The 14,530-nt window shown below is 38.8% G+C and overlaps 1 protein-coding gene across 3 annotated transcripts in view; it reads left to right on the top strand.

The window, feature by feature from the left end:
• LAMP2 (lysosomal associated membrane protein 2) overlaps window positions 1-14,530 on the top strand; it is a 37,842-nt gene that overhangs the window by 10,435 nt on the left and 12,877 nt on the right. For all 3 annotated transcript variants that reach the window (XM_079910121.1, XM_079910119.1, XM_079910120.1), the window contains exons 2-8: window positions 494-612; window positions 1,303-1,516; window positions 6,036-6,194; window positions 7,122-7,309; window positions 8,108-8,230; window positions 11,557-11,620; window positions 12,043-12,207. In XM_079910121.1, the coding sequence (XP_079766247.1) occupies window positions 494-612; window positions 1,303-1,516; window positions 6,036-6,194; window positions 7,122-7,309; window positions 8,108-8,230; window positions 11,557-11,620; window positions 12,043-12,207 (1,032 nt within the window). The remainder of the gene's footprint in view (window positions 1-493; window positions 613-1,302; window positions 1,517-6,035; window positions 6,195-7,121; window positions 7,310-8,107; window positions 8,231-11,556; window positions 11,621-12,042; window positions 12,208-14,530) is intronic.

Genomic DNA, 14,530 nt, shown 5'->3' with positions numbered 1-14,530 from the left:
TAAGTGTCATAGGTCACATAGCTTGTGACAGGATTTAAAGCAGCAAGACCACAGAAATCAGATCTATCATTATTTATGTAGAGAAAGTTCCACCAGCTGATTTGAGAAAAGCAGGAGTTTAACACCCCTCCCACGCTTCCCCTTCACCTCATTTACCTTAAAAAACAAAAGTCCTAACAAGTAAACTATAATTGCCCAAAACAAAACTAGCAAAGCACAGAGTGTGGAAACGATTATTAGGAGGTAAAAGGCAAACGTCACCAGTCTGTGCCATTACCTGAGCATCCTATGTTGAGTAAACTTTTTGGGGAAGGGGTATTGCTAACTTTATCAACAGGATTTCGATAAAAAGATAATCACCAAGTTACCATATATATTAAAAATACTTTGTTTCATTTTAGAGCTGGTTGAACTTCAGTGCTGGATAGAGCTTGTTTTTATTTTATGTATGTTTTTGTAGTCCAATTTAAAAATCTTACTCTTTTTAATCTAGGAGCTGTCTCGTCTTATGCATTGGAACTTAATTTGAGAGATTCAGAAAACGCCACTTGCCTTTATGCAAAATGGCAGATGAATTTCACAATACGCTATGAGACCACAGACAAACATAATGTAAGTATTTTTATTTGTCTTTGAGTTTTATAGTAGGAATTTACTTCTACTCTTTTTTTAGCCTTTGTATTCATTTATACAAATAAGATTTCATATGTTAACTGACTTAACGTGTAAATTCTGTGGAGCTATTTTAGCATGTACACTTGAAGGTATTCTATTTAGTGTTGGAATGAATATTTTTTATTTTATTTATTTATTTAGGAATGAATATTTTAATTCATCAGTTCTTCAGAGGTTTTTTGGAGTTGGTTAAGGGCAAATAATCTGAAGACTGTATGGTGTTTCTGTATGGTCTAACTACTTCTATCGTGTTTGTAACATGTACTAACATCAAAGCTTGTCCTTTTTTTAATAGCTTGCTATTAAAGTCTCCTTTGGGGGGGTGGGGTATCCTCTCAATCCTTTTTGCCTTCTTATTTCTTTTGGTTAAGGTCCTGCCTACTTACAATCTGATTTTTTTAAAAAATCAACTTAATAACAGAGGTTCAGGTCGGTTTTCCTTTTCCTTTTAGACTTGCATGGATTTGTCCAGAGGGACTGGTGTGTAGCTGAATGAGACTGGTCAGCACAGACGGGCCAGGCTGGCCACGGGGGGTGTGAAGTCAACTGCAGTGGCAACCCACTTGGAAATGCTTGTGCTCATTGCTGCCTGTTTGGGCCTAACTCCCAGATTTTTTTTTCTTTTAGAAAACTGTAACCATTTCAGACCTTGGTCCTGCAACGTACAGTGGAAGCTCTTGTGGGGATGACCAGAATGGTCCCAAAATCGCAGTGCAGTTTGGATCTGGTTTTTCCTGGATTGCGAATTTTACAGAGGAGAAGTCTTTTTATTCAATCGACAGTATCTCATTTTCCTACAACACGAATGATAACACAACATTTCCTGATGCGAAAGAAAAAGGTAACCTTAAGAATTGGATTGTGTTGTGTTCTCTTGCTCTTGATTAATAATAAAAAGAAATGTAAATAATTTAAAAGCCATCCTTATGCAAGTCTGTCCTCCTGTTTGTAATGGAAACATCATGTCTTTGTATTCCCTTGCATGGCATAGTGTTGGACACAGTAAGGATATTTGCTGTCATTGCTTGGTGCTTTACTATGTACCATGTATCAATAGTATCCTAAGTGTGTTGCCAGCAGCATCTCACTTAATCTTTAACAGCAACCCTGGGAAGTAGATGTTATCTCAATTTTACAGGTAAAGGGAATGAGGCTTGATGAGATTAGATGTCTTTCCCAAAGGTCACACAAGCTAGTAAGTGCATGAGCTGGTGTTTGAACCAAAGTGTGTTGAGCTTACAGAGTCCATGCACTTAACTACTATTATTTATTTCATTCAATAGTGGGCATTCAACAAATGTTGAATGAATGAGAAAATCCTTTACTATTAACTATTTTATTTTATTTTATTTTTTATTTTTTTCTTTTTAACATCTTTATTGGGGTATAATTGCTTTACAATGGTGTGTTAGTTTCTGCTTTATAACAAAGTGAATCGGTTATACATGTACATATGTTCCCATATCTCTTCCCTCTGGCGTCTCCCTCCCTCCCACCCTCCCTATCCCACCCCTCCAGGCAGTCACAAAGCATCCGAGCTGATCTTCCTGTGCTATGCGGCTGCTTCCCACTAGCTATCTACCTTACGTTTGGTAGTGTATATATGTCTATGCCTCTCTCTCGCTTTGTCACAGCTCACCCTTCCCCCTCCCCATATCCTCAAGTCCGTTCTCCAGTAGGTCTGTGTCTTTATTCCTGTCTTACGCCTAGGTTCTTCATGACATTTTTTTTCTTAAATTCCATATATATGTGTTAGCATACGGTATTTGTCTTTCTCTTTCTGACTTACTTCACTCTGTTTGACAGACTCTAGGTCTATCCACCTCATTAAAAATAGCTCAATTTCGTTTCTTTTTATGGCTGAGTAATATTCCATTGTATATATGTGCCACATCTTCTTTATCCATTCATCTGATGATGGGCACTTAGGTTGTTTCCATCTCTGGGCTATTGTAAATAGAGCTGCAACTATTTTAAATGTGTACAAGTTTAGTAACCTGAGACCAGCAGAAATAGTTCATCTTCAAATCTTTTTTACCATTTAGGTAGGATTTTGGCTGAAAAGTAAAAAAGGTAAGGGAAAAAAGTTTTTAAAAAATGTAAGATGACTGAAATCAACATTTGCTGCTATTTTGAGAGAATTTTAGGTCAAAATGAACTTGGGAAGGCATTGGGAATTAGGCCGTTGTTGTGACTACTAGAACTGAAATGTGTGTTAAAATATTTTGAAGGCATGGATAATGGAGATTTCAGTCTTTCTTTTTTTTTTTTTTTTTTTTTTTTTTGCATTACGCGGGCCTCTCACTGTTGTGGCCTCTCCCGTTGCGGACGCACAGGCTCAGCGGCCATGGCTCATGGGCCCAGCCGCTCCGCAGCATGTGGGATCTTCCCAGACCAGGGCACGAACCCGTGTCCCCTGCATCGGCAGGCGGACTCTCAACCACTATGCCACCAGGGAAGCCCCCAGAGATTTCAGTCTTGTTAGGGATATAATTCTCTCCTTTCTCCCCTCTCCACTGAGATTGGGATATTAACACGGTGTTTGTAGTAGCTTAGCATTTCTCACAGATAGTATTTCATCCTGACCCCAGAAGCACAGGTAGATGGGCTTTAGTTTCCTGGACTTGGGGATGAGTGATTCATTTGGATTTATGGGATATCAAAAGATCATACTTTAAAGATCCAGAAGTGAATGAGCTCGTGTAAAACTTGGGAGGTATCACTAACTGAGACTTGGAAATTAAATCCTAGTTTTCTTTTTACTGATATCTTCGCTTGAGAGGATAACTAAAGAAAGTTTATTATTGGGTATCTTGGTATTTAGCTTTCTGCCATATATTGTCTTTCAGAACTAGTATTAGGATTTGCCCCTGACTTTCACCGAGCTTAAAAACTAGTTGGAGAGACAAAGTGAAGTTGTTTACCCAAGTTACATGGATAAATTGGAAAGCATTGAGATCCTTGTGAATTTGTTATTGTTTGTGTTTTGGGCATGGAGGGTTCATAAATCTTTCTGACAATGTGAGGAAAGCTCTAGACCCTCTCAAAGTACAGAGTAAACTGCATATGGTACACAGTCCCTGAGCCCATCAGTGGATGCCTGTGGACAAGAGGTCCTGATGAGGAGCAGAGGTCAGCGTGCATTGAAGGAGTGAGAAAGCTTGGTGTAGAGAAGGAGGGCCTGAGCTGAAACTCGGCCTAATGGTAGATTTTGAATAAGTGGAGAATTTTGAGCAGAATATTTCCAGCAGGGGGAAGCATAGTCTGCACAGCAGTAATTGGAGAGCTGCCTGATTAAAGTAGAGGCTGTGTGTGTAGTAGAAGGAAAATCAAATTGGCTAGGTGCAGTGAGTCTAAATTATAGGGGGCCTTGGAAGCCAAGGAAAGGCATTTATAGCTTGATGGGGTAGGCACTGGGGAACCATTTTAGGTTTTTAAGCAGGAGAATGATGTAACAAAAGCAGAGACAGTAGTTTATAAAGAATGTTCTGCAGGATTAATTGGAAGTGAGGAGACTACAGGCAGAGATTCCAGTTTAAGAGGCTGTTATAGGAATCAAGTGATGATGTAATGAGTAGCCAGACCAAGTGGGGTGGCAGTAAAAGCAGATGGGGTTTAATTTGACAGATTTGATGGAAAAACTGTGGACTCTGAAAGGTTAATGCCAGTCTCTCCCCCCTTTATTTATTTATTTATTTTAATTTTATTTTTTTTGGCCACGCCGTGCAGCTTGTGGGATCTTAGTTCCCTGACCAGGGATTGAACCTGTGCCCTCAGCAGTGAAAGCATGGAGTCGTAACCACTAGACCATCAGGGAATTCCCTCATCCCTTTTATTTTAAACAGGGAAAGATGCAATTTTTATTGCTAGCTTCTGTGTAATATTTGCGACTATTTGAGATTTTTAAATGGTTTCCTTAAATAGACTGTTGATGATGTTTTTTTCTTTTTTTAAATAAATTTATTTATTATTTATTTTTGGGTGCATTGGGTCTTTGTTGCTGCGTGCAGCTTTCTCTAGTTGTGGTGAGCGGGGGCTACTCTTCATTGCAGTGCACAGGCTTCTCATTGCGGTGGTGGAGCTCGGGCTCTAGGCGTGCGGGCTTCAGTAGTTGTGGCTCGCAGGCTCAAGAGCGCAGGCTCAGTAGTTGTGGCGCACGGGCCTAGTTGCCCTGCAGCATGTGGGATCCTCCCAGACCAGGGATCGAACCCATGTCCCCTGCATTGGCAGGCAGTTTCTCAACTGCTGCGCCACCAAGGAAGCCCTAAAAATGACATAGATTTATAGTGTAACTCCAGTATGTCTACAGCTTGTTTTTGCACTCGTTTTGTTTTTGAGGCCTATCTACATACAGCTAGTTCATACATCTATTCACTGATGTTAACAGTGGGAAACAGTTTTGGAGAAAAATGTTCTGGTTCATTGGTTTAAAATTTTTTTTCCTTTGGCCGTTAGGGGGTGCCAAGGCGCATAAGTCCTGCCTTGCTATGTGACGGAGAGGCACAGAAGGCAGCCTATATTAAGGGCCTTGAATACCTTCCTTCCTTGCTTCTCCAAAAGAAGCTAAGCCATTTGGGTGGATAAGTGTGATCATAGTCTTTTGAAGTTTCACCATATAGGCATTATAATAACTCTGCACAGAAAGGTGGTAACTTATTGCTTTCATATTCTGAAATTTTCCTGAAATGGAATAGTCTTTAAATCCTATCCAGGAAAAGGTTTCGAAAACTCATTTTAGTTACTATAACTTACTTTGGGATAGTAGCACAAAAATAATCGTTGATTATTCCATCTCTCTTCTTTGTTTTATCACTAAGTCCTGTTGATTCTACCTTAGCTCTGTGTCTTCAATTTGGCCTCTTTACTCTCTTCTTACTGCCCCTCACTATCTTGGTTTAGGCAACTCCTCCTCGCCTTTCCCCTTAACCAGCTCATTGGCCTTCTAACTAGTTTCCCTCTTAAATGACTTTCCTTAAAAGTTTTCTGCTCTGCCTAACCTCTGCAGTTTTGCTATGTTCCTTAAAATAAATGATACATTTGTTATTCCCAGCTTTAAAAACTGAAGCTGACCTGCTATTGCGAACAAAATAAAGCCCAACCTGTCCTTAGATCATAGAAGATGCTTCAAAGTGTGACCACCTGCAACTTACCTTTCCTTCCTAATCCCCATCACGTCTTTCCTCTTACTCCTTGTGTTTCAGCCACAGTGAATTTGTCAGTTCCTGAACAGGCCTTGTCTTTTGTCACTTCAGGAATGGGGTGGGGCAGGCAGACAGAAGAGATGAAATTCTAATGTATATTTATATGATCACTTTCCTCCTACCTTCTTGGAAATAGCTACTGTTAATCTTCTTTTACAGGAGTTTTTACTGTTTCTGACCATGTGGCATTCAGAGTTCCATTGAATGACATCTTTAGATGCAATAGTTTATTAACCTTAGGAAAGAATGATGTTGTCCAGCACTATTGGGATGTTCATGTACAAGCTTTTGTCCAAAATGGCACAGTGAGCACAAAAGGTGAGCACTTAAAATATATATATTTCTATACTTGGGTCCTAACTTAAGATTAGAGTATACCAGGTAGCTTTAGTTGAAGTCGTTATCTTAAAGTATTTATATGTTAAGACTTACACCTTACTCTGCACTGTAAAGTTTTTATAAATAACAGCAATTCTTATTCTTGTGGAACTTGCACTTTTAAGTTTCTGATGTACATGTTGTGGAATGGTCTTTTAAAATGTGCTACCTGCAGTGTTTTCACTGGATAAAACCTAATCTTTGTTTGAACAAATCCTCAGATAGCATTTGATCCTCAGCTCTTCAGCTTTTGAAGATCCAAGACGAAGGCTGAGAAATGGGATTTCTGTGTTCTAATCTTGACTTTTATAAATTGATTTTGTAACTTTTATGTGACTTTATGGGCAATACAATAATTTCTCGTGCACCAGTTCTGGAAAACTACCAACACTTCCTAAGAAGAGGTTGAAATAAAAGGTTCATTTGTATTTAAATTCTTCAATGATTTTTAAACTTTTTTCAGTTAAAAACAGTATCTTTCCTTATACTGGTTATATGTGGAAAAGAAGAGGGCAGGCCTAGGTAGAGGCAAACTGTTTTCAAACTTAAACCTCTGATTTTCACCTCAGAGGCAGATGAAGTTTTGGGGGAACAAAGGGACTTAAGGGTATGAAAAGATGAGTGTGTGGCCACGCATGAGTAGATAATGCATTTGTATGTGTCTGGAGCCTGTCTGCCATGTCATAACTCTTAAGACTGTCTGCATATGAAGCAGCAGTTTGAGGACCTCTGCCTCATTTAGTTTAAAATAATACTATTAAGATATTCTCTACGCTAAATATAACCCTTTTGGACTTTTATTGTGAGAAATATTTTGCTCTTCCCTGGCCTTATGAATTAAAAAATTTATTTTGTCCTTTGTTTCAGAGTTTTTGTGTGATAAAGATAAAACTTTAACCACAGTGCTGCCCATCGTTCCCACCACTGTGCCATCTCCTACTACAACACCCTCTCCAAAGGAAAAGCCAGAGGTTGGATCCTATTCAGTTGTAAATAGCAATGGGACATGTCTTCTGGCTACCATGGGGCTGCAGCTGAACATTACTCATGATAAGGTATAGTTGCCTGTTTTTATTGATACATTCTTTCTGTATCTCCTTTCAAATGTAGTGGGTCCAGACTTCACCCCAAGAGTAGTGTTATTAGAATGATGCAGTTTTAAATAGAGATTTGTGTTGACTTGTAGAGTTTTGATTAATTTGAGTTATTATAACCGTGAAGAGTTAATGTCACTGTCAAGGTGTTGTATTGGCCAGCAGGAAACCTAGTAGTTTAAAGGACTCTTCGGAGTGTAGATTTTTTTTGCCATCAGTAGATCAGAATACGAGCAGTTGATCTTTATTTCAGTTAGTTTAAAATATAACTCCTTCACACTTTTACCTGAACCACACTAGGTGTGGAACAGTGCAGCTGTTTCTCCAGCTATTTGGTGACTTGAATGGTATAGGTAGATAGGCAGATAGAGGTAGGGGTGTACGATGGCACTTCTGGTTGCAGTGCTCTACTGGGGCTACAGAGGGCGTGCCAGCAAACCAATCCCATTTTCAGAGTCCTGGGATTTTAAACAAGCTAGACAGATGGCTCTTGTGCTCCATTAAAAAATGTGTTTTCATTTGGCTCATTATTTGAGGAAGCTTTCCTGTTGTCTTCCTTTTTTTTTTTTAAAGTCTTCTGAGTCATAGCTTGAGGACCTGGGCCAGCTTTGAAAGTAAGGTATCAAACACTTAAGTATCCATATCTAGGAGACAAAAGGATTTTTTTGTTCTCCACGAACTTGGTCTTATTAGAGTATAAGGTTTTGCTGTAGATTTTTATGGTTCATCTGTACCTCTCTCCCTCTTCTTCCCCTGAAGGTTGCTTCGGTTATTAACATCAATCCCAACACAACCAACTTCACTGGCAGCTGCCATCCTCAAACTGCTCTACTTAGGCTGAGCAGCAGCAGCATCAAGTATCTGGACTTTGTCTTTGCTGTGGTGAGTAACAGGTTTATCAAAACTTAGGGGAGCACATCTGAAAGTCTAAAAAGGGGTGTGTGTGTGTGTGTGTGTGTGTGTGTGTGTGTGTGTGTGTGTGTGTGTGTGTGTGTGTGTGTGTATTTGTTGAGAGGGATAATTACCTCTATTTTCCATTTCAACACTACTCAATTATAAAGTGTATACAGTCCATTGATCCCTGTTAATCCCTCAGGGTCACTTCGATGTTCTGTGGGCTGGACTCGAATTCTGCTATTCTGTTTTTATGTAGACCTTAGGGTAGGAGTAAGAATTAACCCATATTAAAAAAAAAAGTCTAATCTATCCATATAGATATATGTTACAATAAAGTTTATTTATAAAAGACAAAGTAAGTTCCATAATATTTTCTCTACTATTGGTTAGAAAATTCTCATGTTTGTCTGTTATAATATTTTAGGCTTTTTCAAGGCTATATATTTATAATAGTATCAGTAATAATGATAGCTAACACTTATTGAGTACTCAACTATGTACAAGGCTCTGTGCAAGTACTTTACGTGCATTACGTCAGGATAGTTTATAATGGCAGCATTCAGGTTTTTGTTGTTCATGATCGCATCAAGGGCTGAACCCTAAGCAGAAGTTTCCATGCATGTTCTGCTTCTAGGTAGCGTAAATTGATCATTGGGGACCTTTATTTCCACCTTCTCAGAAGCAGTTGTTACCCCATAATTTTTCAAAGTGTGTGTGTGTGTGTGTGTGTGTGTGTGTGTATGTACACATGTTACAGCAGATTGGAATGGGGAAGAGAGGCTATCAATGAGGGAAAATGTTGGACCACCAAAGTTATTGTATAAGGGCCTAAAAAACAGTTCTGCTTTCAAATCGGATTACTCTTATCTAGGGATGGGGAAATAGTCTCAACGTCTGATATATGAAAAGTTAGGCATGTCTTTGTTTTGTGTCTGAACTTGGTATTTTGAGTCTGAAGCCTCTTTTCTCTATGGAATACATGCTGAGTAATTGAGGATTATATTTTAGAAAGGTTTATAAAAACCTTCTCCTTTACAGCATTCAAATAATTACTCCGTTGTAGTACATATATGACCAGTGAATTACTATTAAGAATGTCTAGTTAAGCTTGTCATCTTCAGTGTGATAAGAGCAGGCTTCCCAAGTTACCTCACAGAGATTATATTATAGTCAATAAGAATGAAGAAAGTAATATTTTAGATTCACCCCCTTTTGAGTGATTGAGCTTGATCTTTCTAGCTGAGGTAAGATCCTAACAGGAACATGGTTTCTTCTGACTCTCATGGGGAAACATGTAATATTTAATGATTACAATATTTAATTGCCCAGCAGACTATTCTAAAATGTAATTCAAAATAGTGACATTTTAACCATGATATAGGTACTTTGAAAAATCAAGAAACGTCTGCCGTGTCACCAGAGTTCAGTGGGGCCCATCTCACCTTCAATCCTATCATGACACTTACTTCTAAGGATAATTTATTGAATTTGGTGTATATGCAGGATGTTATGGTGGGATACAAAGAGGAAGGCCTGTATTCTTCAGATGCCCATGGATTAGTGGTAAAGATAGCAATGTACTAATAATTACCATTTTTATGGAAGGCCTTGAATGTCATGCTGGCTTTTGGAATTGATTCTTTGGGCAAGTAGAGTGCTGTGGGATGAGTGCTAGACCAGAGGAAGATACAAAGTGCTATAAGAGTGTAGAAGAATGAGCCATTAATTCTAGCTAGGGTAGAGTCAGGAGGGTTTAACAGAGAAGATGGCATTTAAGCTGGACCTTCAAGGATGGGTCAGATTTGTACACATGGGGGAGAAGGTGGGGAGTAAGTGAAAAAGTACAAGCTACCCCTGGATAAAGGAACACAATCAAGACCAGGTGGAGAATGAGACATGTAGCATGTTTAGTGAATGATAAGTTTGGAAGAGTACTTGGGACTAATTGTAGAGAGCCTTGAATGCCAAGCCAAGGAGAGATGCGATAAGGTTGTTCAGGTCCTCTTTATGCTTCCTCCTGAAATTCTCTTAGTCTGCCCCCTGGTTTTCATTCCCTACTGATTCAGGCCTGCATTACTTCTTACCTGGATGTTTCACACAGCCTCCTAACTAGTCCCATCTCTTCCTCCCCTCCCCCAATGTACTTTGGCATCAGCTTGATCTTCCTGAAGCTCAGCTCTTCCTCAGAAACCTGCAGTGGTTCTGTTTTGCCGACAAGAAAACATCTAAATTCCATGCCAGGGTAGTTCACGCCTCCCCTCCCTGCCATGCAATGTAACCTGCATATCCAGCTTTATGATTCCTTCTTTCCCTTTATATGAATCTCATGCTTCCCTGTGCACATGTTCCCTGTGCACATCCCAGGCTCTGCAGCCAGACTTCCTGGTGCCAAATCCCAGCTCACCGACTACCGTGTAGCCTTGTGGAAGTTACTCAACACCCTCCATAATTCAATTACAAAATGGGGTGTTGTAATTCTTCCATTCCGTGAAGCCTCATATGTAAAGTTTTAAGAACAGCGCTTGTCACTTTGTAAGTTCTCAAATGCTCGTGTGCTTGTGATTATGCTCATTTTCTGACTACCTTTACTCATGTGGTTGCTTTCTCGAATACTCATTTCTGCTTATTTCCTAATTGAATCCTACCCAATTCAAATGGCCCACCCCTAAGCTTGTGTTATCTTTGCTCCTCCCTTAGTTGGAAGTAACGTCTCGTCTTTTAATTTTCATAACGTATCACTTTTTTGTAATATGGTTATTTATTTATATCTATCTTCTCTTACCTGGCAGATTGCAAAGGCGGTGGGGGCAGGAACCATATCTGGTCCATTTTGATGGCTCCCTGGAACACTTAGATATGTTACCTTGTACATACTAAAAGCACTGAAATAATTAGAATGACTGGCTAATCAGATGAGTGCTTCAGAAAGAAAATAGCAGCGAAGGAAAGGTTAGAGCTGGAGAGGCTGAAAGGCAAGGAGCCCCGTTAAGAGGCTGTTGTGATCCAGGCTAGAGGTGGTGAGGGCTCAGAAAGTGATAGAAAGAATGGAATGGAGGGAGTGAATTGCTGAGTGTCTAAGAACCATATGAGCACACCTCTGGTCCAAAAGTTGGAAACAAAATGAAGAGGGAAAGGGTTTCTGTCACATTTTGAGTCCCTTTACTTAGTTGCAGTTTATTCTACTGGTCCAGGTCTAATCCATGGTTTTATCTTCTGGGTAATAGTATTAGATTGCTTTCTTTCTGTAGACATTAACTGTACCTGTAGACAGTTGTGATGCATTGATTAACTGGAAGCTCTTTTTCACACAGAAAAATGAAAACCGATTCTATCTAAAGGAGGTGAATGTCAGCATGTATTTGGTTAACGGCTCTGGTAAGCAAAACATTGGCCTCTGGGAAAAAGAGTATGGGTTACACTGAAAGAATAGAAACTGTAATTATCTTGTTACCAAATAGTGCCTTATTTAATGGACCAGAAGATTCTATGTCAAAATTGTACTTTGACCATAACTTAAAATCAGTAACTTAGAACTAGAGTGTTCTATCTTTTGCAGTATCCCATATTTTCAAAGCATGGTAGATAATAGTTAACGATGTGAGTGAGTTTTAGACTGTAGAAACATCTATAGAAAGATACGGAACCTAGTGATCTTAAGAATGGCTTTTTGTGGGCAGACCCTGTACCCTAAGCCCCCATATTTCACAGAAAAATCCTGGGGACTGTCCCATTTTTTTGTTGTTGTTGTTGTTGATGGGATAAGAAGTTACTAACATGTTTTTTTTTTCCCCTTAAAGTTTTTAGCATTGCAAATAACAATCTCAGCTACTGGGATGCCCCCCTGGGAAGTTCTTATATGTGCAACAAAGAGCAGACTGTTTCAGTGTCTGGAGCATTTCAGATAAATACCTTTGATCTAAGGGTTCAGCCTTTCAATGTGATGGAAGGAAAGTATTCTACAGGTAAGAATCAAGCAAGTTTTATTAATAATTTATGGTCTTAGGTTGACTGCTGGGTGGCTTTTCCTTTGAGTCATGGGAATATAAGCACTGAAATACAGGAATATGAATTCACCTCTAGACTCTGTTGTAGAGTTCTCATAGCCTTGAGCAAGTTGTGTAACTATATTTAGCTCATCATTTTGCTCAAATTAGATTTGTTTTGTGATCTCAAAACCATTTGCAACAAAGTTTTTAAAGCTAAAACTGAGGAGATTTAAGTGAGCTTTACTTAAGGTGTAGACATTTCTCCATGGGTTGTAGTTTGTGGGAAGGGTGGCACTTGGGAGCAGCAGTTTTTGAGCATCTTGCTCTGCCTTCTTGGGGCCATCTTCTCGCTGGAAACATTTTCATACCAGAATTAAAGCAGTTTGGTCTCATTTTGTTAAGACAAAAGATTGCAGTAGGGAAGCCTCAGATATCATGACCTATGTTTTGGCCAGCCAGAAAGATCTGGAGAGTTTTAAAAGCATGTGCCAGTGTGAATGAGGCTTTTTGAAGGTCTACTCAGGGCTAATGGTGATATTTATCAGATTTTTAGTGAAAGCTTTGTGAAGGGCTTATTGCAGTGTGTTTATATGAATATGAAAGATGCATTTGGCATTACAAGATTAAAATTTGCTTGAAGAGGAAAAAGTACATAAAATTCCTTAATTGACTTGTCCTTTAAAACCAATTACTTAAAATTGACGGTTTGTGGATCACAGTTCTGCCCAGCAGAGCCATCCCAGTCATCCACATCCTTTTTAACAATTAATTCTATGGTTTAGAAGGAAATGTGGAAGCTGTGTTTAAAGTGAATGTGCTGTGAGCTGCTCAGCAGTTTTGCACTAGTGCTGAACACCTAGCCTGACTTGGTTAGGCCAGAATAAATTGGGCTCTTCACCCTACCATTCTTGTGATTAGAAGGGTTAATCACAATTTAAAAGTACTTTCAAGAATTCATTTCCCCCTTTGTCAGTTTTGCTTACAAACTTCAATTATTTTGATCCTTTAATAGTTTTACTTTTGAGTCTTTATTGATCTCCCCTACATTATTACCTTAATTTTAGGTCCAAATTTGTGTTTAGAACTTAAAATCATTTGCAGTGTAAAATCCGCTCAAGCCTGTTTGTCTAGTCAGCTGTAATAGACATGAGCTGTGGTTTTTCTCTAATTTGAAACTTTGGTTTTTATGTACATAGAATTAGAAATGTCACCCAAAGGAGTATACAACATTTAGTACTGATAATGAATGCGTAATCTATTTGTGGAGCTAGGTTCTTGACTGTGGGTACCTATAAATACAACACACTGGTAATAATTCACTGTTTAGGAGAGGAAATAGACTTTCAGTAAGGTAAGAGTGTTGATTGGATTTTACTGGATCAGACTACTGTCTAGAAATGGGGAAAATAGCCCCTGTGGGCTGCCAGCCCTGACCAGATTGATAAATGTGGTAAACACACTCAAATTAGTAAGAGGTCCCAGTTTCTTGACTTTTGCAGCCACTAAAAGCATATACTTGAAGTCGGGAATCTGCAAACTTTTTCTGTAAAGGCTCAGACAGTAATTGTTAGGGTTTGGAGGCCATGTGGTCTCTGTCACAATTATTCAGCTCTGCTGTTGTAGCATGAAAACAGCCACAGGCAATAAACAAATGAGTGAGGCTGTGTTCCAGTAAAGCTTTACTTGTGGATACTGAAACTTGAATTTCATATAATTCTCATGAATCACAAAATCATCATCTTTTGTTTTTTTTCCAATCATTTAGAAATGTTCAAAAGGCATTTTTAGCCCTTGGGCCAGATTTGGCTCACGGGCTATAGTTTGCCCGATCTTTGCTCTAAAGGATTCCAGAGCCAGCATGTCTGTTTTAATCCCACAGTTAAACCTTCCTGATCTGCTCCGAGTTTCCCAAAAGACATTCACTCTACCACCAAGAGTCTAATCCTGCTATGTAGCTATGTGGCTAGATTAGCTCTCTTCATTTCTGATAAAGTAATACTCCTATTTTGGAAAGCACTTGGAATATATACAAAGAAATACAGACACATGTATGTGTTTTACTCAGATATAAACGAGTGTATATTCATATATATCTATATATATACACATACATGAATGAAAGGACAAATAAGGTTTAGGATTTTAATTCTAGGACACTGCATAATTTTATGTAGCTTTATCACTAAAATATACCTGTCTTAATTACTTTAAGTTGATCTTATAAGAGCATTTCTGAATTTTGAATATCAACATCTTTTACTTTTGGACATCATTTTTTTTATTATACTCATTATTTGTT

Source organism: Stenella coeruleoalba (genome assembly GCF_951394435.1).
Source record: "Stenella coeruleoalba genome assembly, chromosome: X".
NCBI lineage: Eukaryota > Metazoa > Chordata > Mammalia > Artiodactyla > Delphinidae > Stenella > Stenella coeruleoalba.
This window is presented reverse-complemented; position numbering and strand designations above follow the sequence as displayed.